At 36.6% G+C, this 26,733-nt stretch overlaps 2 protein-coding genes across 2 annotated transcripts; one reads left to right on the plus strand and one right to left on the minus strand.

Annotated features, from left to right (window-relative positions):
• Nucleotides 1-1,252: 1,252 nt before the first annotated feature.
• On the plus strand, nucleotides 1,253-10,371 carry LOC116177156 (elongation of very long chain fatty acids protein-like). Its single transcript, XM_031496038.1, has 7 exons — nucleotides 1,253-1,727; nucleotides 1,991-2,060; nucleotides 9,216-9,406; nucleotides 9,509-9,589; nucleotides 9,641-9,803; nucleotides 9,858-9,994; nucleotides 10,049-10,371. The coding sequence occupies exons 2-7, from the start codon at nucleotides 2,003-2,005 to the stop codon at nucleotides 10,262-10,264; spliced, it is 846 nt and encodes a 281-aa protein (XP_031351898.1). The 5' UTR covers nucleotides 1,253-1,727; nucleotides 1,991-2,002; the 3' UTR covers nucleotides 10,265-10,371.
• Nucleotides 10,372-14,688: 4,317 nt separating this feature from the next.
• LOC116177166 (elongation of very long chain fatty acids protein 7-like) lies at nucleotides 14,689-15,858 on the minus strand. The gene is made up of 5 exons (XM_031496055.1): nucleotides 15,780-15,858; nucleotides 15,543-15,733; nucleotides 15,360-15,494; nucleotides 15,064-15,306; nucleotides 14,689-15,013 (listed from the first exon to the last, which is right to left on the minus strand). The coding sequence occupies exons 1-5, from the start codon at nucleotides 15,829-15,831 to the stop codon at nucleotides 14,816-14,818; spliced, it is 819 nt and encodes a 272-aa protein (XP_031351915.1). The 5' UTR covers nucleotides 15,832-15,858; the 3' UTR covers nucleotides 14,689-14,815.
• Nucleotides 15,859-26,733: the final 10,875 nt, after the last annotated feature.

The following is a 26,733-nucleotide window of genomic DNA, read 5'->3' on the forward strand; positions in this document are numbered from 1 at the left end:
CATCCTTCTTAGAGTTACTTTGTAAGCCTCCCAGTCAACAGTAACTTTGCTCTTCTTTGTCTTACTAAACTGTTTGTCCAACTGAGTTTTCTACTTTTCGAGCGCCCTGCACCACCAAGGATGGTTATAGTGTGTCTTAATAGTTCTTAGAATACGTGCGAAAACTCCACATTGGAGTTGGAGAGACCTACTTCGCCCTGTAAGTCAGTAGGGCTTGGGAGGCGTCCCCTACGGCACCCTCTAAGATTTTTTCCAAGGATATGTTTGTAAAGGAAGATATCCGCTATCTTGAAGTTATGATAGCTCTTTTGGACGGCTCCTTTGCAGTTAATTTCAAATGAAATTATTCTATGATCTGGCATAGTCGCTTCTGGAGTGGATTGCCAGTTCGTTATGTAGTGAAAGATTCTGGATAATGCCACACTGAGATCAACCACAGTCTGGCTTCGGGTAGTTACGAATGTCCAGGAATTCTGCGCTTCCAAGCGGCGCCTTATCACCTCCAAGTCATCAGATTCCCACGGGAACCAAATTGCACCCTCGCGGAGCTTAGGAAGGCAGTCTGCCTACTGCCACCACTCAAGGGAATGGTTGTCCCGCACGAGATTATTCGAATCTCGCCCGATTATCTCCAGCCCCTGAACGTGGATGTTAGAGTAGCGTCTTTTAGGTTAAATAGATGCTGATCCCCTTTGGCAAGGTTTTTGTACCATTTCCGCCTTGTTAGCCGTGCTCTCTTATTTATACGGATTTTACGGTGTACATTGGATGAGCGCTATAGCCTTCATACATTCTGAGATGTATCAGCATTCGACTTGCTTTTTAAATTTAAAATACGCTTTCCATGCATGCATTTTGGCATTGCAATTAAATTACCTTTGAAGAATTTTTCTAATTAACTCAAATACTTGAGTACTAATGAAAGTAAGCAATTTACATATTAATTATAACATTCACCTCCTCAGTGAATACTGGAGGTATCTTATATAATAAATTCTGTTTTTCAGATATTTTTCACAAATGTCAGCGGTAGTAACAAAGCTCATTGTGAATCTGTGAGCAATAATCACAGTCGTTCGTCATTTGGAACAACGGACCAGATCGTTAGGATCCTTTTAAGTTCATTCACTGAAAAATCGAACGAACCTTGTCCAGCAAGATTTTAATTATAATACCTACAAAAGATCCGTATGCATTTCGCACAGATCATTAAGTCCGAACGTAGTTGGGCTGGGGATAGTGGTTTACATATTGCAAAACGATTACTGCAGTTTGCAATATCCGTAGGTGCTCTCCACCAGAACCGACATTTGGAGGTATATGCGTGCGGTATAATTAGTGTGGGGAAATTACGCGCGGGAAACTTTTTTAATACTAATTTCGACAAATTGTTTGTTTTCTTTCAATCAGTTAAAAGTGAATAATGGTACCCGTTTTACTTTGTATAATACTTTCGCTAGTGCAAAGAGGAACGCTATAATAGAGAGTGAAACAATAACATTATGTTAAATTGTCTTCGACCGCGAGTTATCTGTTAATTGTCAAGTTCTCCGGCAGTTTTCTTTCAGCTTTCAATACTAGCGGTCTTGCCTATCGTTCAGACGCAGGTTTTTCAGTGAACGTTAGATCTTTGCCTTTGTTATTCGGTAACGCATGGTAGTTTGGGAGAATTTTTAACTTTGTGCGGCTTAAATTTGTATACAAATTTTTGTTAAGCTTCATTAAAGGTGAGTTACTTCCACACGCCAGTCTCCTTTTATGCAGTTTATTTACCTAAATCAATTGCAATTGCAATGTGCTAGTTTACAAACCTGTTTATAGTAGGTTGCATTATTGCATCTCAAAAGTATTCAGTGATATTTCACTTTAAAAAAATCATAGGCACGGTTATAATTTCTTTTCTTTTTCTTTCACATTTATGTTTATCCGGAAATTTGCAACTTTCTTTCACTGAAAAGCTTCGCGAATTTTAAAAGTGCATTTTTTATAGGATCGCAGCAGCATGTCTGGTTTGGATTACATTTTAGATGGTTATAGGCACTTTATGGAAACAAAGAGTGGTGAGTTTTATTACCTAGTTTGATTTTTTCTTACAGCATTATTAAAGATAATTGACAGTGGTGCTGTAAAATTGAACTTTCTTTCCGAAAACGTAATAATGAGTTATGAGCAAATTGTAAAAAGTTTTATTGTGTGTATGCAATCATCTCGAATGCATGGTATACACACTATTGGTAATCACTCACTGAACGACCTTGTGCAGCTCAAGAATGGTATTGATATTTTAACGAAATTATGAAAACGCAAGATGTACAAATTAATAGACCCAGATTTTGAGAATAACCAGACGCACTTACCTACTTTTTAGAATGCACCATTTCGCTACCTTTGTTCGACGTACCTACTCTTTTGTTTTGCAACTTTTCCTACGTCCTCGCAAACCCAGAGAAATTATGTATCAATGAAGATTTTTTTCGCCCTTGATTTGCAATCGGGAGAGTGCAGACTTTCAACCGGCTATAAAATAGACCGAAAGATTTGCCTCTGGTTTAATTACGTAAGACAATGGAAGCATTTTTCTAATTACATTATTATGTGCACTTTCAAACTAATAATTATTTCTCTATTATGCGTGAAATAATTTTCATTTAATTATGTTGCTATTAAATCTTAACCTACTAATTATGTCCAGTATTTTAAAATTTCCCAGTATAATGCAACTATTATAAATTGTAGTTTGTAATGTTTGGATAGGGAAAAAAGAGGTATTGCAATAAATAAATTGCTTTTATTAGCCGATTGGCATTATAAATAATTCACATAACGATTCTTTAAAAGTTTCTTTTCGTATGTAGCCTGGTTGATCTTCGTGGTTGTACTCAACTTCCAGACATGCTCGGCGATATCAAAGAAATTTGCGTTGAAAGAAAATATTTGGCATCTCTTTATTTTTCTGATTTAGTAATTTCAATGTCGAGATGAATTATGCATTTCTCCCACCTAAAATGGTATAAGGAATGTCATTATTCTTATTTTTAATTGAATCGAATACTTGGTTGGTCTAAAGTCTAAACGGTTAAGTGTGCCGAATCAAAAAAAGCATTATCACATACAGTGGATTTTTTTTACGAACTTAATTAGTTGCACTGATTGTGAACTTCATTTCGTACTAGTTTTTTGAGATGGTTACCGCAGTTAGAAAGTTGTTGATTTTTTCAAATATTTGCTGTTTCTAGAGACCCCTATAAATAATGCCCGGATACGCTCAGGGGTGGCACTACAAGGGTGCAGTGGAGTGAAAAATTAACTGCCGAGAAACTACTCGGAAATCGATAGGTACTCGGGAGTTTTTGTGTAAAAAAAAATTTTCTCAATTGACCTTCCCCGTATCGCCACCGCTGGGCATCTCGGAGGAATGTCTGCGACCGCGAAAACCCCTGAGTAACGATTTTAAAGCAATTTCTCAGCACGGTTAATTTTTCACTCCACTACACCCCGTAGTACTACCCCTAAACATTACCGTGCAATTTCAATGGCAGATATGAACTTGGCGACCGCACAAACCCCCCCCGAGTAACGATGTCGGATAAATTTTTCGGCACTGTTCAGTTTTCGCCCCCACTGAACCCCCGGCATCCCGGAATGCCGCTCCTAAGCATCCCCGATTTGGTAGAGATCGGAATATTATTTTCTCGCACCCTTGTTTAGGTGTACACCATCTTGTGATATGATCCTTTTTTTCAAAATTGAAACAGACCGGAAACCCTAGGTAAAGGTCATTAGTTCCGTCCGTCTACGTGGTATGGTTGCTGATGAAAAGTAAATTACTTAAAGCAGAAACGCCAATCTTGGTGGTTTTTGGTTATGAATTTTCAATGTACCATTGGATTCTTTGTACAATACGTTCGCATGGGTCTTCTTTACCCCTTGAATTTTTTGACATGCTTAATGTTAACCCTGTATCTCAAGAATTAACGTGTTTAAGATAAAAAACCGAAATTAAATTAATATTCACTACATAAAAACTAGAAATTAATACAGCTACCATAAAGAATGTGACTAAAAAATGAACTTCTTCTTTAATATTTTCTTAGGAACCACGACAAGTCGAAGGAATCAACTTAGGGCTTTGCCTAGGTTTTGTGCCTCCTCTGTTTATGTAAATATATTTTCAAAATTCGTACCCCAGGATGATGCATCCCTAAGCAATGGGACGAAAAAAAATCTGACCGAGACGATATTTGGTGCCTTTGGGGGTTTTCAACATAAAAATAACAGATCCAAAAAAATCATTCAAAAAATATCAACTGCAATTCTTGGTCGCACTCCAAAAATGGACAGAATTTCATGTTTTTGTGAGTGTGCACTTTTTACGTACTTAGCGAGGTACTTAGGCACAAAACTGTCAACATCCTCACCTCATTTCGCCAAAAAGTATTATTCTTATGGCGTGTATTTTGTGCATCAGAATATCTAGAAATCTATCGACCACGTTGTTGTGGTGCCAAATATTTCAGTTGAAAATCATTTTTTAAATTTTTCAAAAATTTGGGTTTGGGTATTTGCACGTTCAAAGGTAGGTACTGGGATACCAAATTTCGTTGAAATTGGAATTTTGGCACATCCCCGATTAGGGTTTCGCTACATTCTATCGTTGTTTTGGGGAAATCATTTGCAAAATCAAAAAGGATATGCCAAAAAATCGACACAAATCTGCTAATTCTATTTTCGTATTTGCTGTGAATGCTGTGCAAGGAAATAAAAAGAAATGCAAAATTTGGACGTTTTGGACCTGCAACTTATTTTTGGAGAGAAATGTTTAATTTAATCCTCCTTATCGCCCAATTTTTTGACGGTACGCCGCAAAAAGAAACGAATTCGGTTTTGGTAACGCCCAAAAAATAACTAAGACAGAAAATGTTGAAATGTTTTTTGCGTTTTTTCTTTAATTTTTTTCCGTAACTAACGCATAGAAGGGGTTTCACCTCATAGTACGGGAGGTAGCGTCCTATTTTTACGGGCCATTTTCGCACAATTAGGTACTTGAATTACCTGAACCTTAGTTTTCAAAAATTTAAAAAAAAGTTGCAACCTACAATTCTTGATATGACAACGAAAGGTTCAAAACTATTCCACCGCAAGACACAATCCATAGAAAAATCCAAATACCAAATATTTTTCGCTTTGGGGAGCACCATCTCGGAGTAGGTAGTTTGGATAAATTTTCTGGGCGAAAATGATATTCCCATAAAGAAACAACGCAGATTTTGGGAGTTTTGTCGAACATTTTGGACCCTCAATTTGGAAAAAATATTTATTTGGTCCCCTCCACCGCATAAATCTAAATCATTCTGCGTTTGTGTTTCTATACGAGGCAATGATTTTACCTAGGCTAGGCTGTATTTATACATTTAAAAATACAGCACTTCATGAGCAGAGAACAAAAAGAATAATCTCGGCATTCAACATTTCTTACAATTTTTGTTGTCTTGATTTGTTTATAGAAATAACTACTTAGTTTTCGGGGAAAAAAGCTTACCTAAAAGGTTAGAAATTCTTAGCCTCAGCAAGCACTTCGAATTTCTTAGTTTATAACATTTCGGTAAATGTCAAATATGTCGGACAATTGTTATAATGTCTTAGAAAATGCTTGGGATTCAATGCTTTTGTTTATGTTATTAAATTTCTGCCAATTTTCTGGATGGATTTTTCTAAAATTTATTCCTAGAATCCTGAGGCGCTTTTAGAATTCCTGAGGAGTTCAAAAAATTTTTTATAAAATCTCGGACACTGGTAAAAAGGAATTCATACGATATTTATTACAGTTCGTAGGTTAAGGAAGTGCAAATCTGCGGAAGTTGTCTTACAATTTAAAAAGAAACTACCTGGTTCTTTCCATAATGATTAAAAAATCTCTAGAAAGTCTCGGGAAGACACCAGTAATTTTAATAAATTTTTGATATGCATAGGGTGTACTTAGTGATTTTTGCAATTTCTATTTTTTTAGGTAATTTTTAAATTTTATTATAAGAATTTTGAGAGCGCTCAGAAATCTTTTTAGAAATCCTTGAACTTAGAAATTCTTTAAAAAGCTTTGAAAAACATCGAGAAACCCTAAAAAATTCTCATTTTTTTCACGAATTTAAGGATTTTGACAATTTTTATTGGCAACTCAGCAGAGAAAATTCTCGGTCCGGTTCCGTAGTTTTCGTTCAGATGTTTCTAAAATACATTTGGGAACCTAAAGTATCTGGAAAATAACTTGGGAATTCTAAATAAAACTTGGGGATTCTTAGGATTTTTATTACAAATGGTTAAAGCTCTCTTCGAATTCGCTTAAAAAGTTTTCAACAGTCAAAACACGTATTCAGTAGCCCCATGGAATTTTTTGAAAGGATTTTCATGAATTCTCTGGGAGTAGACATACATTACAAAGTTTCTAACAATCTACAAATATCAAATACAAATTCGAATAAATTTCAATAAACATAGAGAACAAGTACCTATAAATTGTGTACAACTCTTGTGCCGATGAAGCGCATTTTTTTGAACCGAAGTACCTTAGTAAATAGTTGTTTACTTTCTCGGTAGATTATTAATTGGGGAGGGAGCTCTTTACACATAAACATGTACAGATTGCCTGCCATGCATTCAAAATCTAGGCTATGTAATGCAAGAAGAACCACGTCCTTAGAGAAATTCTCCAGTTTCCCTTTGTAGATACCTTCCTCCAACAGTTGCGAGATATTCACAATTACGTTTTTAAATCGCCAGCAGATGTGTCTCCTATAGACGACCATACCGCCCTTTGAGGGTACCCTTCTCTGATACTCAGTATTTGCAATGAAAGTTTTGATAAGGGACCAGGAAAAAGGGCGGTAGTTGGTAGAAAACATTTCCTTTTGTTGAGACCTTTAATTATAATACCATGAAAGGTAAAATTAATTTATGCACCACCTCGCAGGCACGCACCCACCCTGATTACCCCCTGATCTCGAAAAGGAGTCTGTACAAACCAATTCATTTCGATGAGATTCACCACCACTAAAGGCATGCGCATACAAAATCTGAAACTAATTGGTTGTGTCATGTAAAAGTTAATTTTTACTTGCAAAAACCGCTACTTAGGAAATAATTCATACCCCCTCCCCTTTTATTAAATTTTGAAACGTCTACGTCCTAGATTAATAGTACGGATATCTGTCAAGAACCACTGCTATAACCTGACGAAGGGACTATGCCAACTGCACTGTGTTACTGAAGATGCACTAAACGGTTTTCGCTCTAGAGGGAGAGCCAACTTCGCATGTGAGAACATCGGATAGACACTGTTTATGACAACCGCAGATCTTCCCAGTGGATTCCACCAAGTTAGTATAGACGGACCTGATTGAGATAAAACTGCTTTTGTTACCCCTTATGGAATTTATCATTACTTAACTATGCTATTCCCTCTCCTAAATGTTCCGGCAACTCTTTTGAGGCTCATCGACTGGTTTAGGAGTGATCTTAAAATGTACTAGTTCTAGCTTTCCTCGTTGACTTGATACTTCTGTCCGAAACATTTGACATTTGTGTAATTTAAACTACGCGCGAACCGGAATAAGTATGCTGGCCGTCTGGTACATCTTCAAGGTATAGGTCACGAATTACAAAAACTTTCAGGACTCTAGGGCCATTCCCCTAAAAATAATTCAACACGGCAGAAGTGGGTCGGGACAAACGGACAAAACGCTAACAATAGCACATTTCTTTTAATTCTTAAAAATGATAATTCAATCGGATTGATTGAAATTACCACAGAAAAATTTAACGACTCGGTTAGTCTGGTTGAATCATTATAAAGCCCTAACCGTGCGAAGAGAGCAATTTGGGACGACGCGACGTCTGGCGTCTGACTGAGAATAATGAACTAATTCAGGAAATATTTCGAAAACTCTATTGCCAGAACGTCACTCCATTGATCACATAACACTCCCAAAATTCAGAAAAAAAATAGAGTTTAACTCCCAAACAAAACATTTTGCAAATAAAAAAAATAGGTTTGATCTGCCCTATTTATAATTTGTTTACACTCTGTATAAGAGGACTACTGTTTATCGTTAATAATCGATTTGGAAAATAACTTCTAATAGTCGTTTTTCCCACCATACTATTTCTTTCTGCTTTTTACAATTACCATTCATTATTAAAAGATCGTAAACGTACGTTTTCTGCTTACATTTAGTTTAGCATTATTCATAAAGGCCTATGACCGATGAGCACAGAATTTTCATATCAGGTTTAGATTTATTATACCATTTTTTTAAATAAATGGCAAGGTAATGCGTGTACGATTGTCAAAGTTTGTTCACTTTTAAATTATGCAATTTCCGTATTGGTTCACCTATTCTCTTCCCTTTAACATAATAGTTAATTATGGTAGCTTACGATCTTCAAGGATCTTCCTGGGATTAGAACACATCCCGCAGTCGGCGCCTAAATGTTACCTTCGTTATATAAAGTATCATTTAAAATGATTAATTTGACCAAAAATTATGTTCTCGTTTGACTACACTTAAAATTGTTAACATGCAGAAATACTCAATTTCGAATTAGGAAACCTCTATTTCGAAATAACTTCCCACGTAAATTGTGTTTGTTTAGTAACATAAAATTGGGCCATTGGAAATTACTTACATTAACACTTAAGAAGACCTCATTAAAAATACCAAATATTAAATGGTACCTGTCAGATGTGGTGCAAAGGTTCTCTTGCAATCAACTGATTCATTCTCCGTTCACCTAAAATCACAATGCAAACTGGAGATTCAGTGCCTTATGTCAGTAGGTATATATTTCGAAGCATGTACCATTTGAATATATAAAAGTAGGTACACCTTTACTTTTCGCATTATTTCAACAACGTTGTAATCTCTCTTACACAACATTATTAATTATGTGGTGATGTCTTCCGAAGGTTTCTGCGTGTGATCAATCTCATACTTTTAAATTCATTAACAAGGGTAATTTTATCTAATTGAGCAATTAGCAATGATTCGTGCGATATGGACCCTGAAAATCCACTGCGTATATGCGTATCCTAAAATGATTTTCACGACGTACAAGAACGCGATTCTCAGGAAGATATCACAAGGTCTAATCGATTCTAATTACAAGGACGGTGACAATGAATTATTTTTTCTAGATTCATTAACATGTTGTATCTGTTTCAGATCCTCGAACATCTGAATGGCTACTGGTAGGATCGCCTGGTCCACTGATTACAATACTAGTCACCTACCTGTATTTTTGCATATCTGCCGGCCCGAGGTACATGAAAGATAGGAAGCCGTACGATTTACGGAACGCCATTTTGGTCTACAATGCGATTCAAGTCGTCATGAGCGTATTTCTGGTTTATGAGGTACAAAGACGTCTTTGTCATTTGCATTTTTTATAATTATTTCATTGTCATTTACACTTGCGTCAACAATCGTTTTTGACATTAGTCTGTTAACCGAAATAGGGCCTGCAAGGAGGATGGTTCAACGGGTATAGCTTCACCTGTCAACCTGTGGATTATTCATCAAAACCTCAGGCAATGAGAGTAAGTCTACGGTAATTGTTGCGATTGAAAATTCAGCCCCATTCGTTACAGATGGCAAAAGCAGTGTGGTGGTACTACATTTGCAAAATTACGGAATTGTTGGACACCGTCTTCTTTGTTTTAAGAAAAAAGTCGAACCAAGTATCCTTCTTGCATCTCTACCACCACTCCATGATGCCAGTATGCGCTTGGATAGGGGCACGATTCCTACCTGGTAAGACAGACTTCTCTCATTTTCCGCCCCTAATACTTATTGATTTTTCTCTAGGGGGCCATGGAACATTGTTGGGATTCATAAATTCCTTCATTCATATTGCGATGTACAGCTATTACCTTCTCGCATCACTAGGACCACAGTACCAAAAATACTTATGGTGGAAAAAACATTTAACACGATTGCAACTGGTAATTATCATAATCAATGTAAGGCAATTGGATAAAATAACATAATTGTTTTAGGCTCAATTCTGCATAATTTTCATTCATAACTTCCAAATGATATTCCGTCAGTGCAACTACCCCCAATTTATAGTATTCCTCCTTGGCACGCAAGCGCTGTTCTTCTTATACCTGTTTGGAGCATTCTACAAGAAAACTTACACGAAGAAGAAGCAAACGCAAGAAGCAGTAACCGTAAACAATAACACCAAAAATGGAAAATTAAAGGATATGTAACCTACATATAATATTAGACACAATTTCGGCTGTTATTCAATTTTTGTTTTTAAATATAGATCTTGCATTTTTATAAAGTGCGATTATAAAATATTAAAGATTTCGAATATGAGTGTTGCAAATATTCTGATGACCCATTCGTAGAAGATCGCGCTGCGAAGGTGAAATGAAATCAAGCACAGTACCTTATCTTGTATATACTATATATGTTCATTTTAATTAGTTATTGTTATTTATGATACTATCCAATAAGAAATAAATTATTATCGATATTTCCGGCGTGGGTCGCTAATTTCATTTCGTATACCTAAGTACCTGTTTTCCCTTGCAAAATGTCATTGTCGTTGCAAGGAAATTATGCTTTGAGAAATGATATACCTATGCATTCACTTGTAGAAATTGTGGCACAACGTAGGAAGTAATAGTAAGGAATCATTCAATAAGTATTATCTTTAGCGTAATTACTATATTTGGAAATATCGTTCACGTTAGCATAATATACTTGCGCGCTGTCATCATTTTTAATGGATTCACTTTTTAGTCATAACAGACACTAAAAGCTAATGGTATTAAATTTTTGGAACTGTAATTCATTTATTATTATTAAAGTGAGAAACAAATTTATAAAACTATCAAAATATCACATACATTCGATTGTGCCTAGTTTGCAGTAGAGGCATGGTACGGACGAAACGCTGTGGTACCCTGATGTAAATTTTTGATAAAATATCAGCAGAGTTTAGATGACATTCAGTAATTTATACCGGAAAGTCAATGCTAGAAATATCCTTCTTTGTTTAAGAGTTTTAATATAGAGGAATATTCCAACATGTTCTGTCGAATCTATATTTATCCCATTTAATGATAGTTAACACTTCATCAGGTGCAAAAAACTCGATTGAATACGGAATACGGATCTTACAAGCGAAAAGTATAGTGTCCTTAGAGCTGTTATACTACGGAAATCATTACAGTGGCATTTAAGAAGTCCAAGCATTTTACTTGCTTTCGATGTCACTTTCCTTAATGGAGATGAAAATTTAATTTCTTGTCCAGTATGGTGCCTAAGACTCTGATGGAGTCGACAGTATCTAATAACTGATCACCAAGGTGGTAATTCGGCTCAGGACTGTATTCTTTTGAAAAGCAAATCGTGTAACATTTATTCACATTAACCTGCAAGTCGTTGTTTAACACCCAGAGCTCTAATTGTACCAAGTCTTGTTGTAGTATTGCAGTGTCTTTGATACCAATAGCCCTGTAAATCTTGAAATCGTCGGCGAAAAGCGCATGTTCAGATAGCAGTACTGATGATATACCGATCGTTAATGAAAGCCAGGAACAGTGGAGCACCAAGATGAGAGCCTTGTGGTACTGCTCATCTTATTACGAAGGAATTTGACCAGATATCTTCAATGAGGACCTGTGCTGTACGGCTACTCAAGTAATTGTAAATCCATTTAAACGCAGCTTCCCCCTACGCCATACTACCTTAATTTGAAGATCAATAATTTTGGGTTAACTCTGTCAGAGGCTTTCGTAATATCGGTATAAATCGAATGTACATCATTGCCTTTTCCCAGGGAAACAAAGATAGAAGAACCCAATGGTTATCGTAGTTTGGTGACGTTTGTTCATGTTGGTCTTCCGGACGTATCGTAAAAGAATAGCAAGGAGCCTGAGCCTCAAACCGAATGATTTTAGTTTGTTTACACGGATGCAATGCATTTGGTAGTGTGACCAATGAAATTGAGGGTACTGACATAAAACTGACAGACCTTAATATTAAGCCCAAGGCAAGCCAAATGTTACGGTAGCTCTAAATTTGCATTTAATTTTTTTCCAAAAGTGTTTGTGAAGTTAGAAACTTTGGGATTTCTAAGAGAACAATTTGAGCTTTGCATATCATACAAATTTCACAGAGTATCAAAATGTAGCGGGTTGAATTGATTCTTCAAATAAATGATTTTCTTGTTGGAAATTCAAAGAATAAATTTGTAAATCGCGGTGCAAATATGGTTACGTTTTTTGCGTCATTTAATTGAATAGAGCATTGCTTCTCAATAAGTTTCGGCAACCTCTCGAGCCGAGCTGTTTGGCATTTGTATCATATTTCGTCTCCTTAATTAGCGGTATTGGGTTACACTTGGCAGCTCAGCATTAGGGCATTCTCTTGATCAGGATAAAGATTAGTCAGCAAGATTTCGATAGTTGGCCCGACCTTTTTTCTGTCTTCATGAATTCAACATTAAAAACATGGCGAACTTAGTCATTACACATGATATTACAAAGGGGCAGTACTTAGTAAATATAATAATGGGAATCAACTTGAGGGAGCTTTTGGGATGAATCGATGTAGTCTCAAAATTAGAGCTGTTAATTAATTGTGGTCTTTTTCGATAATATTGCGAGCTATTAAAATTTGGTTTGTACCAAATTCGATTTTTGGATAAGCGTTACAACCGGTATTTGTTTTTGGAACATTAAATGTAACAACCGGTACCTAAATAAATTCTAATGTGTCGGTATTATACACGCAGGAATCACGAAAATTACATAAAAGGACGTAATAGACAGTTGACGTCGCATAAGAATCGTTTATACAGGGCCGTATTTGATCCAGAATAATTTAAGTAGGCGTGTTATCACAAAGAAACATAATTAAAACTGCTGTGTAAATGTTTACTTCAGTGAACCTAAAGAAGGGATTGAATTCTAGCTGTTCTTAGCCGTAAAATCATCATAACTGACGCATTAGACAAAATTCAATAGAGACCATTAAAGTGAAAATTTTTACGCAGTGAGCTCTCCTACTTGAGATAATCCCCAACCAAGCGTTTTTGGTCAAACTCGTTAACCCTAAAGAGTTGTATGTATTAATAAAATGGTGGTTTGCTTGTAACCCTTAGAATACAAGGATACACCGGAAAAGACAGCGTGGCCAGAAATTTTTGCATAATTTGTTCAATGTGCACGATCCGTCACCTATCTTTCCTAACTCGTTATCACTGAAGGTGGAGTGTATCCCAACCAATTGTGTATCAACAGTTTCCCCTGCAAATCTTAATTTCTGCACTCGTATCATAGAAATTTTGTGAACTTATCATTTTTGAGCGTTTTGTAATGGGTATATAATCGCACAGGGCCTGCTCAAGGCAAAACTTACATGTAAGCGAGCACTAAAATTTGCGCCTCTCTAATGGGAACTTTTGACAAGCATGTTTATTAAAAATACAGGGTGTTAATTAATGTCATGCATATATTTCAGGGGTTGATAGCACTCGTCAAAATAAGAAAAAATGCAAATATGTGCGTGGTGTAAAGGGTGTCATTTTCGTTATACTGGGTGACAAAGTTACATTTTTTCTCTCGTATTTTGCGTTGTCCCTCTTGTGTTCTGGGATAATTATTTCAAGTTTGATACATCAATTATTTTTTAGAATCTTTACCATCTCTACAATACCAAAATAGTTAGTCGCAGTTTACAGGGTGTTGCATTTTCTTTGCCACCCTGTATAACGAAAACGACGCCTTTTAGACCATGCATATAGCTGCATTTTTTTCTTATTTTGACGAGTACTGTCACCCTTTGAAATATCTGCATGGCATTGATTAACAGCATGTATAAAGGTTCATATTTAAAACATTTCTTACTAGCAGACCTGACGAACTTCGTACCGCCTATCACTCAATGTCCCGCCAATTCCAATTCAGCGGAGTTGAACGTTAGGTTATTTTAGCTTTAAATTGTGTTCTCGCATTTTTTTTGAAAAACAAAGTTGTACAAAAATGCTACAGAGTTTTCCGAAGGGATGACGCGTCTGCAAATATGCCTCCCGCGTACGGATTTTTACGTCCGTGATCCGTCAGTCATTAAACCTGTGTAATTTTTGCGCCCCTTCCTGTCTGCGACGTAAGCGGCGGATTACACCGCTTAAGCCTAAAGCCGGCTCTGTAAATCGCAAATGGAAATCTTGTAACAGACTGCAACAGGTAACCAAACAGTAGCTACTTTTCGGATTGGGGGCAATTCATTCATTTACAGTCTCTAACCTAACGTTGATGGTTTCTCCAAATAAATACTGATTATAGGAGTGGAGTTGGAGAATTATAAGAATATGGGTAATTCGAAAACGATAAGAGCACATTTTCAGAATACGTCAAAAATAGCACATTAGAACACAATCAGAAACTGAATATAGTGTAGTGATCCCAGTACTTCAACTACACGAAATTATGCAGCTAGCAGCTTCTCCTTCTTTTTAAAATGTTACGTTGCATAATTTGCTTCAACACAAGCTTTCTAATTTTTCCAATCATCAAATAGTGAGGCTGTGTCTTTTAAGTAACTTCATCTTGTTGGATGGTTCACCGGTATACCTGGAGGAAGACAATTATAGTTATTTAGTTTAATAGTGGACAAGTTGTAACGAATGTTTTAATTCATACACAAGGTTTTTCTGGACCACAACGATACAATAAATAGAAGTGGAACATGAGTGGTAATGGCCAGGTACGAATTAAAAAGCGACACTGAAATATGAATACAAACTAATTAGTCTTCCTATCAACGTTGTTGCTTGGATTCCTATTCTCCTTGATTATGTAAGCCTTTATGTAAAAATTTGAAAACAGTATCAACATTAATGCATTTTGGGGTAACAAGCTGTATACGATCCACCTGGGATAATCGCATGTCGGTTGAAACAGCACCAGCATAAGGTGAACGGTTACTACTAAAAATTGTACCTGAAAATGGATCTACTTAGATACTATCCATCAGACATTTTGTTGCTTACAATTTGCAATTGCGTTATATGTTTCTTCCACCAGATGTTGTCCTTATATTTCTTGTCCCAAGCTGTTAATAAATAATAGAAGTACATAATAACGTGCACAGTGGTATTAATCAGTCCCAATAAACAGCCATGTCCTCCTGCTACATATTTAGTTCCCATCCATCCAAGTAAACACATTCCTGCATGGTGGTATACGTGTAAAAATGTAACCTGACTGTATTTCTTTCGCAGTACAAAAAATACCTGAAATTCGTGGTTACTAAATTCCAAATAAACCCACGTAAAGAATTACGTACGGTGTCAAGTAAATCGATTATCTTCATCATAAAATAAGACCAAACCATATTGACGGAAGTTAGACCAAGCTCGGATTTTGAGTAGTCAATTGGCTGGCATAACAAGTTGTGCTTCCAAAGGACAGTTGTGGCGTTCTAAAATTTGATGTGTAAATACGCAAGTCTTATGATCAACCCTATTACCCTGTACAGCAACCAAATACACAGAATTATTTGTATCGCATTATAAATGACTAGAATTCTGTTGATTTTAAACGGACGTCGATTTTTCATTAACTTTGGTCCTAACTTGAAGACAAAATACATATAAAATACTAGTATTGCGATAACGGGAAACGGGGATTTCATAAACAAAAAGTTTTCTACCCTTGGATCTAAAAAAAAGTGTTACTGCTTTATCGTTAACACAGAAATATGCACCAGCCCAATCCTCGAAAGCTATCCGATAGTATTTCGCTAACGAGCTGAACATTCTCACAAGTGAACTGCTTTCTGTCGAACTATTAACTAAACTGTGGAAGTTTTGTAATACGATACTTATTTACATACAATATTTGGATGTATAATTGACAAACGGCAAGTCACTGTACCTATCCGAAACGTGCACGACAATTTCCGCTTGTTATTTTTGAATTAGCCCAAAATATTTAAGAATTCTTAAAATATTTGCGATTGTGTCATTACCCACTTTCTACCTTAATTTAGTACGTGACCTACTAATTCCCAAAAAAGAAATTTTTTAATGATCAACGGTACATGACGTCGTGAATAGCAGGTACTGTTTGAAATAATCAAAGTTTAATGAATATTTTCCTTTTTGCGATTTTCTATTATCTACGATTGGTTTAATTATTTTCTCTATAGCAACATAATTCTTGATGACTTTTGTATAGTGTGTCTGAAGATCACTGTTCAAGATGATTAATATTGGGTGATTATTCTAATACAGGATCGCAAAAATGTACTCCTGTATGGTACCGTATGCAATGCATAGCAGACAACTTTAAACATTCATCGGACTAACAAATTATAGCAGTCATTCACACTGTATTCAAGCTAGTCATCATAGGCGTCGTCGTCAGGAAAATAATATAAACGAAGGTTTATTCTTGCCAGTGTGATGGTGAGATATATTTAGTGCAAAAGCAGATGGAACGTAGACCTCGGTAATCCCGTTTGTTTTTGAGCAGACTACTTTGGTAGGTACCTCTGGATCGATTTATTGGAAACTTTAACTATAAATCCTTTCGTAAAAGTAAATTGAATGCACTTGTCATAAATTGTTGAAAACCTTTTGGAACACGCCTACCACAAATTTCGTCGTCTAACACTTCGAAAAATATCCTGAAAGTATTTTTTTAATTGTGTTCTACGGCATCGCGGTTATTACTTATTGGTAGTACAATAACGGGGGTTCCAGAACTGACGTTTCCAGGAAAAAATTCCCGAAGTTTTTTCTCAACGGTTTTATATGTATTTTGAACCGCTGAATCCGAATTTTCACTTTGCTAACACGCCAGAGGTGAGCTAACTGTGGCAGCCGCAAATAACCGCAAATTATTTGCGGCATTTATACATTTTCGCCTATAACTCAAAAACGGCATGTTTTAAAAGAAAAACTATTCTATACAAAATTGTAGTCCACAAAATTTTATACATTTAACATATAACAACCAAATCTGTAGGACCAATCAGACCACCACCAGCGGCGGCGCCAAAACGGCTACTTTTCGTGCAACTTATAGAAAATGCAAAAATAGTGCTCCGACATATCTATTTAATATAATTTTTCATTTCTTATCAAGTGGTGATATTGGTTTTTCATTTACATGGACTTTTTTGACTTTGAAAAGTCACATGTACTAAGGCTAACCACAAAAGCGGCAAAAGCATTAAAGTGAAAAGAAACAACAAACAAGTGAGTAGTTGAATTTCACTAAAATTCAACGTACAATCACAATATCCGATTGAAAATAATCTCATTGGCACCGTTGCCGGAGTTTGGCATTTGAGGGGGGGAGGGGGGGGGGGAACTGGATTTATCCTTTATGGTACTCTAATGAAAGGTTTCAACCAAAGGAATTAATTTCTACCAACGATAGTCCTCTTCCTCGACCTCTTATCGTGCTCGGATGTGAATAATTCTTATATCTCAACAACATATTCAATTAGTTTATTTATGTTTTTTTATTGACAGGGGGCTCAGGATGACCTTTCGCACCCCGGCGCAGAATATGCCTAAGAGGGCCCTGAGAGAGTAATTTAATTTCGCATAGAATTAGTTGAAAATGTCACACATGAATAAAAAACGTATAAATTGTACACAACTCTTGTGCAGCTAAAGTGCATTTTTTTAAAGTGAAATAGCTTAGTAAATGGGTGGGTTACTTTCTTGGTAGATGATTAATGGGGAGGATGCTCTTTACACCTAAACTTTGGGGAGGATGCTCTTTACACCCTTTTTATTTAGACGGAGAGCTGGCGACATATTTCACTAAGCGTCTCTTATATGGCTCAAAATTCGCTGAGCGATAGGTATGGGGTTCGTCTCAAGTAACCCGTGAGTCTGCCAACCCAAAGCCGTTGTGTTCAAGCACCTGGCTCAGGTGAAAATCGCGATTTTTCAAGTCATCGTTATATGGTCTGTTCCAACTCAGATTTGCTCGACTGTTCTATTAAATTGTTGCTTTAAACAGGCAGACACGTAGGTTGTTGTTAACATGGTGGCAGAATTAATAATAATGATTTTTTTAATAAATATTTTCAAGTCATAGTTTTACGTCTGCCAATTTTGTTTTCATAAAGTACAATGTCGCCCTACAACACATGTAAAAGGGCAGATTGAAATTCCGTTGCAAACACCTCGAAAATAATTAATAAAGTTCCGTAAAATTGTACCAAAGTCGGGCCAGCGCGGGCGGTGGCGGGATGGGGGTTCCACGAAACGACGGGACTGGCCGAGTGGAGGAGATCCAGCTGTGCGGCAACAGTCTACCGTGGGTTTGTAGTAGCCAAAGCTCGGACGTTTCCGTCTCGGCTCGTTCGTGTGTGTAAGACTTTGGTACAATTTTACGGAACTTTATTAATTATTTTCGAGGTGTTTGCAACGGAATTTCAATCTGCCCTTTTACATGTGTTGTAGGGCGACATTGTACTTTATGAAAACAAAATTGGCAGACGTAAAACTATGACTTGAAAATATTTAATAAAATAATCATTATTATTAATTCTGCCACCATGTTAACAACAACCTACGTGTCTGCCTGTTTAAAGTAACAATTTAATAGAACAGTCGAGCAGATCTGAGTTGGAACAGACCATATAACAATGACTTGAAAAATCGCGATTTTTACCTGGGTCAGGTGCTTGAACGCAACGGCTTTGGGCTGGCAGACTCACGGGTTACTTGAGACGAACCCCGTATCTAGCGCTCAGCGACTTTTGAGCCATATAAGAGACGCTTAGTGAAATATGTCGCCAGCTCTTAGACTATTTAAAGACCACCTGGTATAAATTCGAAATCCTCCGACACTCCATTCTGCAAATATTTGCACTGAAAGCTTTGACATCACCAATAGATATGTGCCCTCCTGACGTTACACTTGCCTTGTATGAGTACACTCTTTCGACACTTCGTGGTCAAGGTATTTGCTTCGACTTCACCAATAGGTATGTCTCGCCCAGTTGATTCATTTTGCCTTGGAGGATACTTTCCTCCGACAGACCGCTTTCGAGACATTCGCTCTTAAAGTTTTGACATCACCAATAGATATATTTCTTCCAGACGCGTCCCAATCGCCCTTTTTTAATTCTTAATAAAATGCACAACAAATTAACGATTAATACTTAATTAATTTGATCATTAAATGACTTCTCCTCGGACTTCTTCTTCCCTGAGATGGTGTTTTTGAAAGTAAAACGTGCGTGTTTTCGAGATCAAAGGTGACGGGGCGTTATCTTTCTTGGAGGTCTCAACGAAAGGAACCGTTTTCCACCCACTACCGACCTCCTACCATCCACAGACCACGAACCAGCTCCATCCACAGACCCACAACCAGGTCCATCCACAGACTCACAGCCGGGTCCTTACGAAGACCCTCAGACTGGCCCGTCCCGAGTCAAGAGAAGAAAGAAGGTGTAGTAAAGTGATGAAAAAGGAAGGAGTAGAGTGTTATTTGGTAAAACGAGGAAAGAGACGAAGGAAAGATGGGGGAAATAAAAGAGTGGAAATTATTTTAGATGTAGACTTTTTTCAATTTTACTATCATTTCTTAAACAATAAAAAAAGCTTTTGAGTATTTCCATTTTATATTTGTGTCTATCAATTCATTTCGTCAACCATTAAATATAGGTTGGTAACGCTGAACTGCGGTAATCGCAGCAATGCCAAACTGCGGTTGTGCAACTGCGGTAGCGGTGCCAATGAGATTATTTTCAATCGGATATTCTGATTGTATGTACGTTGAATTTTAGTGAAATTCAACTACTCACTTAGTTTGTTGTTTTTTTTTCACTTTGATGATTTTGCCTCATTTGCGGCTTTTGCGGTTAGCACATGTGACTTTTCAAAGTCAAAAAAGTCCATGTAAACGAAAAACCAATACCACCACTTGATAAGAAATGAAAAATTATATTAAATAGATATGTCGGAGCACTATTTTTGCATTTTCCAAAAGTTGCACGAAAAGTAACCGTTTTGGCGCGGCCGCTGGCGGCGGTCTGGTTGGTCCTACAGATTTGGTTGTTACATGTTAAATGTATAACATTTTGTGGACTACAATTTTGTATAGAATAGTTTTTCTTTAAAAACTTATCGTTTTTAAGTTATAGGCGAAAATGTAAAAATGCCGCAAATAATTTGCGGTTATTGCGGCTGCCGCAGTTAGCTCACCTCTGGCGTGTTAGCAAAGTGAAAATTCGGATTCAGCGGTTCAAAATACATATAAAACCGTTGAGAAAAAAACTTCGGGAATTTTTTCTTGAGAAAATCCTCATATGATTGAGCTATAGCCGTTACTGTTTATAGTTTTACGACAGTTTTTATAATAAATCCAATCAGTCTAATATATACAGCGTGAGGTTTTTTTGTCACTTTCACTATGAGGATCTCGTAAACCGTAAAAGATTACGAAAAAGAGATTAAATTATTTATCTCTGATGAGTATTGAAAATGATGTTTTTCACGTGTATAATATACTCTGTAACTTATATCATATATAGATAATAAATCTGTGGAATATTAGGCGGAATATTTGTTTTTGTATAAAAATATTTTTATTGGGAGTGAAAGGGGCCTCCACGAACAAATGGCCCAAGGCCACGAAACACTTAAAAACGGCACTGAGTCCGACACTGGAAGGGTAATTAGGAGACGTAGGTAAACTTTAAACAAAATTTATATTTATATATAATAATTTAATATAATTTAAAATTTCGCATTAATTCGTTAATTAGCACGATTCACCACTGCGACGCATAATGAATTTCAAATTCGTCCGCAATATAAGGGAAAACCCATGCTCCGTAAGCCAGTGGGGCTCAATAAAATTTAAAGTTTGAATGAGGAAACAAGCGATACAATTAAAATATAATTAACAATTATAGAATAAATACAAGCGTGTCTAGTTTAGAGCACAATGTATAGAATTTTAAATTTGCGACTTGAAACTAGGTAATAAAAAATGTGCAACGAAATTGATTGAAATAGACTTCCGTTTAAAATTACTATTATTGCGTACCAATTACTACACATAATAATTAATAAGTAATGGTGATAATTGAAAAATAAATGAAGCGCAGATTAATAGGAGAAATTACCAATTGTTTGTTCACGGTACCATATGCTAATTCTACACTCCATCAAGTGTGAAGGAAAAAGAATAATGGAATTATTAGTCGGTAAACATAAACATAGGTCGGTAAAGCAACGGTAACTGTTATACGGCAAGAATTCAGTCGTACTAGAAACCTACAAAACGAAGATTACTTTCGCCTTATGAAGATATATGTGACAATAGCTAATTTTTTGCATCACCGTTATATTTGAAACTTTTTTTGTGCATTTCTTTTACTTCAAAGTATCAAACGCCGAATAATGCACGGGCAGGGGGGTGCGAGTATACATAAAGATGACAAATGTGCGGTGACATTTACTGCGTTGAAAATTAAAAATGTCCATGATTTACAGACAAAAAATGTCCCTCTAATTGCAATTGGCATATACCATAGAGTAAATAATATATTACTCTATGCATATACCGACCAAGTCGGTTTCAAAGAACAGATATAACTGTCGGGCTGTAGGCAACCAAACGTACTCCCTCACTCTAAAACAGGGGTAAATAGGTATAGGTTCAAAGTAACTGGTGCACAAAGAGTGATCAGAATCTCAGAATTTGTACTTTTAACAATTAATCACTTCGGTTACTTTTGCTCGAGCTGTTGTCAACGGGAGTAGGTTAAAAGAAAGGACATGACGTAGAAATTTGTGAAGCAACCTACCCGTTTAACGGTAATTCGTTCAAAAGTAAACAAGTATAAGGTATAACTGTAAACAACTTAGACAAAGCGCACTTCCAAATCATCGTCTTGTAACACAATGGCAATTTAGTAGAAATAGTCAAAATTAGTTCTTGGTACCAATTAATTAGATGCACAGTTTTTCTAAAGTTGAATTTCCTTTTGTAATGCTTTCAAGGGCTAGACAAGCGCAAGGGAACAATAAAGAAGATTCTTTTCTTATTGACCGATCACGTTGTTTTCGCATCACCCGTTTTGGAGCGCGAAAAAGAGAAAAAAAACAAAAGAGTTCGACTTAGTTCGGAGGGCAGCATTTTTTGTACTCATCTTAAGCTAAATTCAACTTCATTATCTAATTGTGAAAGACGTTTCGCATTCTCCTACAGTTAATTGACTATTTTTAAGCTGTATTCGGAAATGAACAGGACTAAATAAGTTGTAGTTGTGATTCATTTTGCCATAAGGAAGTAGTTTTAGAGAAAATTGCTTTAAATAAAAAAGTTGCAGTGGCAGCACAGATACCACCCTCACACCTGCGTATGCGCGATTCTGTCCAAAAGCTTCCTTTTACGCCTAAAATTTGGTGCCAATCGGTTCAGACGTATAGCCGGAAATGAAAGTACAGACAGACAGACCGAAATCATTGAAATTTTGTTTGATTCGGATTCCTGGTAGGTACTTCGAAACGTGTATGTCCGTAAAAAAGTGGGGGTCCATGCAATATCTCCCTTTAACAATTCATTACTCCTTTTTGGTTGTCGACCTTCGTCTTCCTCTTTTGTTCATGAGCCGTGAGAGAGTGCACTTCGTCTTAATTAAGCAGCTGAAGCGTTACTTGAGAACACATGGAATTTTAATTGCCATCATCCATACTTTAATCATCTCTGGCGTTTGAATTCATTAATTTGGGAATTCCAGAAATATTGTTAGTGAACGGATTCGCCCTTAACTCCGTAGGAGTATATAATTGCGTTTTTATCTTGTTATCGTAAGTACGCCATTTGCATTTTCCGTAATTGATTTTCTTTAGGTTTCGGTCAATATTTGCCACATTACAATTTTCATCAACGATTTGTGCGTTATCCCTCTTATTTAAGAGGTATGTACATTTTAGTTTATCAAGAAAGAGGGGTTACGTTTGATTTTAATTTTAGGGTTCAAGTGCCTATTTTAATTGTTACCAGTTTAACGGACTAGTACAAATTCAATTTCATTCAACTGTAAGGACCAGTTTAAGTTTCGGAGACGCTTTATCTCAAGCTCTTATTTTGTGTTTAACTCTGAGCTAGTTTGCGGTTTATGCAGCATATATTTATTTCTTCAATACACAATTCAATACAATCTCCACAGTTTTGCTCCATGTATTTCATCGTGCTAAAAAGCAGGGTATGGCTTTTTGAGCCATGGGCGTACGATTGTTTTTATGGCCTCTTGATCTCATACAGATGAAATTCTGGGGGTCTAGGTCAAGGCTGTGTGGGGGATGGAGCAAAACTTGTGGCCGGTCTTGCATTGTAATGCAAAAGAAGCATGTGAGGTGAGAGCATTTAGGTTTGTATTCCTTTTTCTATGGGCTTTTGTTTTTTAATAGCCCGTGATCTCAGTCTCAGTTTAGTGACCTTTGAAATCATCCCGGATTGGTAGTAAGAAAGACGCCTGACGCCAACCACTAAACAATTAGACGCCGCGCCGCCAGTTTGAGAGATAATCCGCTATTGTAGGTGTTCAAAACTTTATAAAGTAAATAAGAGGAGGATTGATTTTTGCAGAACTTGGGAACATTCGTGTTTTGGCATTCAAAGCGACCAGTATGGTCCTATGGGATTCTAGTTTTAGATTTGAAAGAGGCCAGAGAGTTGTCGCGTTGTATCAGAAGTGACCGATTTAAGGTCCCTTTTCAAAAAGTTAAACCGTTGTGACGTTTTGAATTTATTTAATTATTTATTTATTTATTTATTTATGTATTTATTTATTTATTTATTTATTTATTTATTTATTTATTTATTTATTTATTTATTTATTTATTTATTTATTTATTTATTTATTTATTTATTCTGGGCTTGCGCCCAATTACAGAGTGACCCGCATAATGCTTTTTTAGAGGTGCCTCTGCAGAAGGTCTTAAGTTGTTCTATACTACCCCAGTATTTACCTTACGAATTAGGAAAACTGCAGGAAAACCTAATTCGGAGTAGCCGGAAGAATGTTCGAAATTGGTCTAAGGTTATTCCCTCTGCCACAGATGAAAAATTCACCTCAATCCAGGTTCGGACACCCGACCTCCGGATTTATAGCCCAACGCTATACCATTGAACCACAAAGTCGATTCATGATAGTTTAAGCTTTGTATAGAAAGCAAATTTTTATTTGGTGGAAGTGCAAGGAATATTACTCTAAATAAAGGTTTTCATCTTTGGATAAAAAAAGGCGTAACACAATTTTATTAAATTCGTGTCCTAATTAGAAAATTCCCGTACAACGACATACTATTTTAAACCAAAGATAAAATCCAGGTTTTTCAAGTCATGTTCAGTTACTTTAAAAAAACCTTCACCTGAAGTTTTGATATCTGCGAAATTGGTACTGTATTCACTAAAATTTTGCCTTAGTTAAAAAATGACCCCAAGTATCTAAAGTCTCCTGGTCATTAACAACACGATCCAACCAAACATAATGAACATAATTCACTTAATACTTACAACTTGTCAGCGAAAACTCACCTCGTCCTTTGTAAACAATATAGTATTACGTCATTTTTTAGGAAAGTTAATATGTATAACTTACTTATACTTTTAACTTATTATTATTATTTATTAAATTTTGCGTCAATTACTTTGTACGTGATCGTTAACAAAAACCAGCTTGGAATCACCTGCTCTCCCACTTCTTTCGCTATTTGAATCTGGGCCACGAGGAAATCCGAAAAGAGGTCAACACAATGGCCTCGACCGGCGTGCCTTAACAAACAATAGAAACACAACAGAACAAAACTTTTAGATCTCAACTTTCTCCAGTACCTTTCTTGTTATCGCTTGTTATCGCCAGACATACTTTTGTTCCCGTTCACTCTGAAGCGGTATATGTGTAAAAATTCCTAATACAGATACAACACCAAATTTTGGAAACGGAAAGTGGCCGGCCATCTGTTACACTATCTAGAGAAAGAAGTTGATTCGTTGGCAATCCACATACAGCAAGCAAAGTGGAACGAATCTCCACAGAAGATTACCTAATAAACAGCACGCAGAAGATGGCACCAAAGACGAGACCTATCCGAACGTCTCACTAACGACATTAGAAACGCTTGGCGGCAGATCAAGAACAACGCGGTCCACAAATGCCTTCAGAACTTGCCTGCAAACAAAAGCAGTGACTTTCTGGAAAGCAACAAGCTCACTCAAAAGGCCTAAACTGTAAATACCTGCGATTAGAAGTCGTATGAAGGTAAAGCGAACGCTGAAAAGGGAGATGTTATCTAATCACTTAGCAAAAATTTTTCAAGATCGAGCCAACTATAGCTTCAAAGAACTCCAGCAAAAGTAGTAAAGTTCCAACTCAGGAAAGCTCCACCTAATCACCGGAAAGGTTTTAAAAGGACTGCCACCATGCCGCGCAATTCATCTCCGATTTCGGCTTGAGGAATATCGCAAGGAAGTTGAAGATCGCCGAAACAATTATGATGCTCAAACCCTGGGAATTCATCACTAAGGCTTAAATGACCAAGAAAATCTTCTACTTGACACTACCTATTGTTAGAAGAGCTTACAGCTTAATTTAATAGGTCCTAAAAACCTAAATTCTACAGTTAGTGCCCTTGCGGTTCAAGACTAGTTCGCTTTTGTTATGTATATCTCCCACGGTTTAGAAGCTTTTTATATCTACTGATAACCGTTTTGGTCTGATCTGTTTGATATTTTTTACTTAAATCAATTAATTATTGTAATTTTTATTTTATGCGTCTTAATGTTTGGCATGCTCGTTCCCAGTGTGTATATAGGTTAGTACCTTTTCTATCCGTTGAACTTTTATTCAAATTTACAAACTGTTTATTCATTTGAACTTTGTTACCTTGGCATTCCAGCGAATAATTTATTCTGTGCCACATTTTTGTAATACCACAGAATCGATATGTCATTCTGTCAGCAAAAATCATCTTTGAATTCAGGAAGTCCATTGCTTCTGCTCTTTTATTTGTATACCCACCATAAACAGAATCGCCTTAAAAATCGCAGGATTCATTTTCCGTTCATTTTGCGTTCGTGTTTCGTTGGATGGTCATTCAATTATAAAATTTCTTGCCTCACAATGTTCTGATCTGGTGTCATAAAAAACAATTCATGCCTGGTAAATTAACTGTGCGGAACTCAAACACAGGAATTTAAAGAAATCCCACAGCCATATTACGTAACTCTGTAGTATGGCATTCTCTCACGTCCAGAATATTCGCCACCAAAAAACCTGGGTATAAGAAATTACGCGTCAGGAAAAAGTACAACCCTGGAAACTAACTTTAAAAAAGTGTCTTTGTGTTTCGACTAAGAGATCTTAAATTGCTTATTTATTATGGGGGGGGGGGGGGGGGCGAAATGTTTGCTCTCAAAAAAAGAAATATATACCACCGGCACATTTGAGGCAAAGAAAATTCAACACTACGAAAACTTACCTCCGTAATGCTCGCCCATTAAAACAACTGGGGTCCGCACAGGTGACTTCAGATGCGAGAGCTCAGTTGCGGGGGATTTCTTCGAAAAATAGAATATAAGCTTGGTATCCCACATATCCAAGGAGCCTACGCATCAATTAGAACGGATCTGAGACTACATTCTTTGGAGAACCGAAGACGCATTTACACAAT

Source organism: Photinus pyralis, unplaced genomic scaffold (genome assembly GCF_008802855.1).
Source record: "Photinus pyralis isolate 1611_PpyrPB1 unplaced genomic scaffold, Ppyr1.3 Ppyr1.4_LG7, whole genome shotgun sequence".
Classification (NCBI taxonomy): Eukaryota; Metazoa; Arthropoda; class Insecta; order Coleoptera; family Lampyridae; genus Photinus; species Photinus pyralis.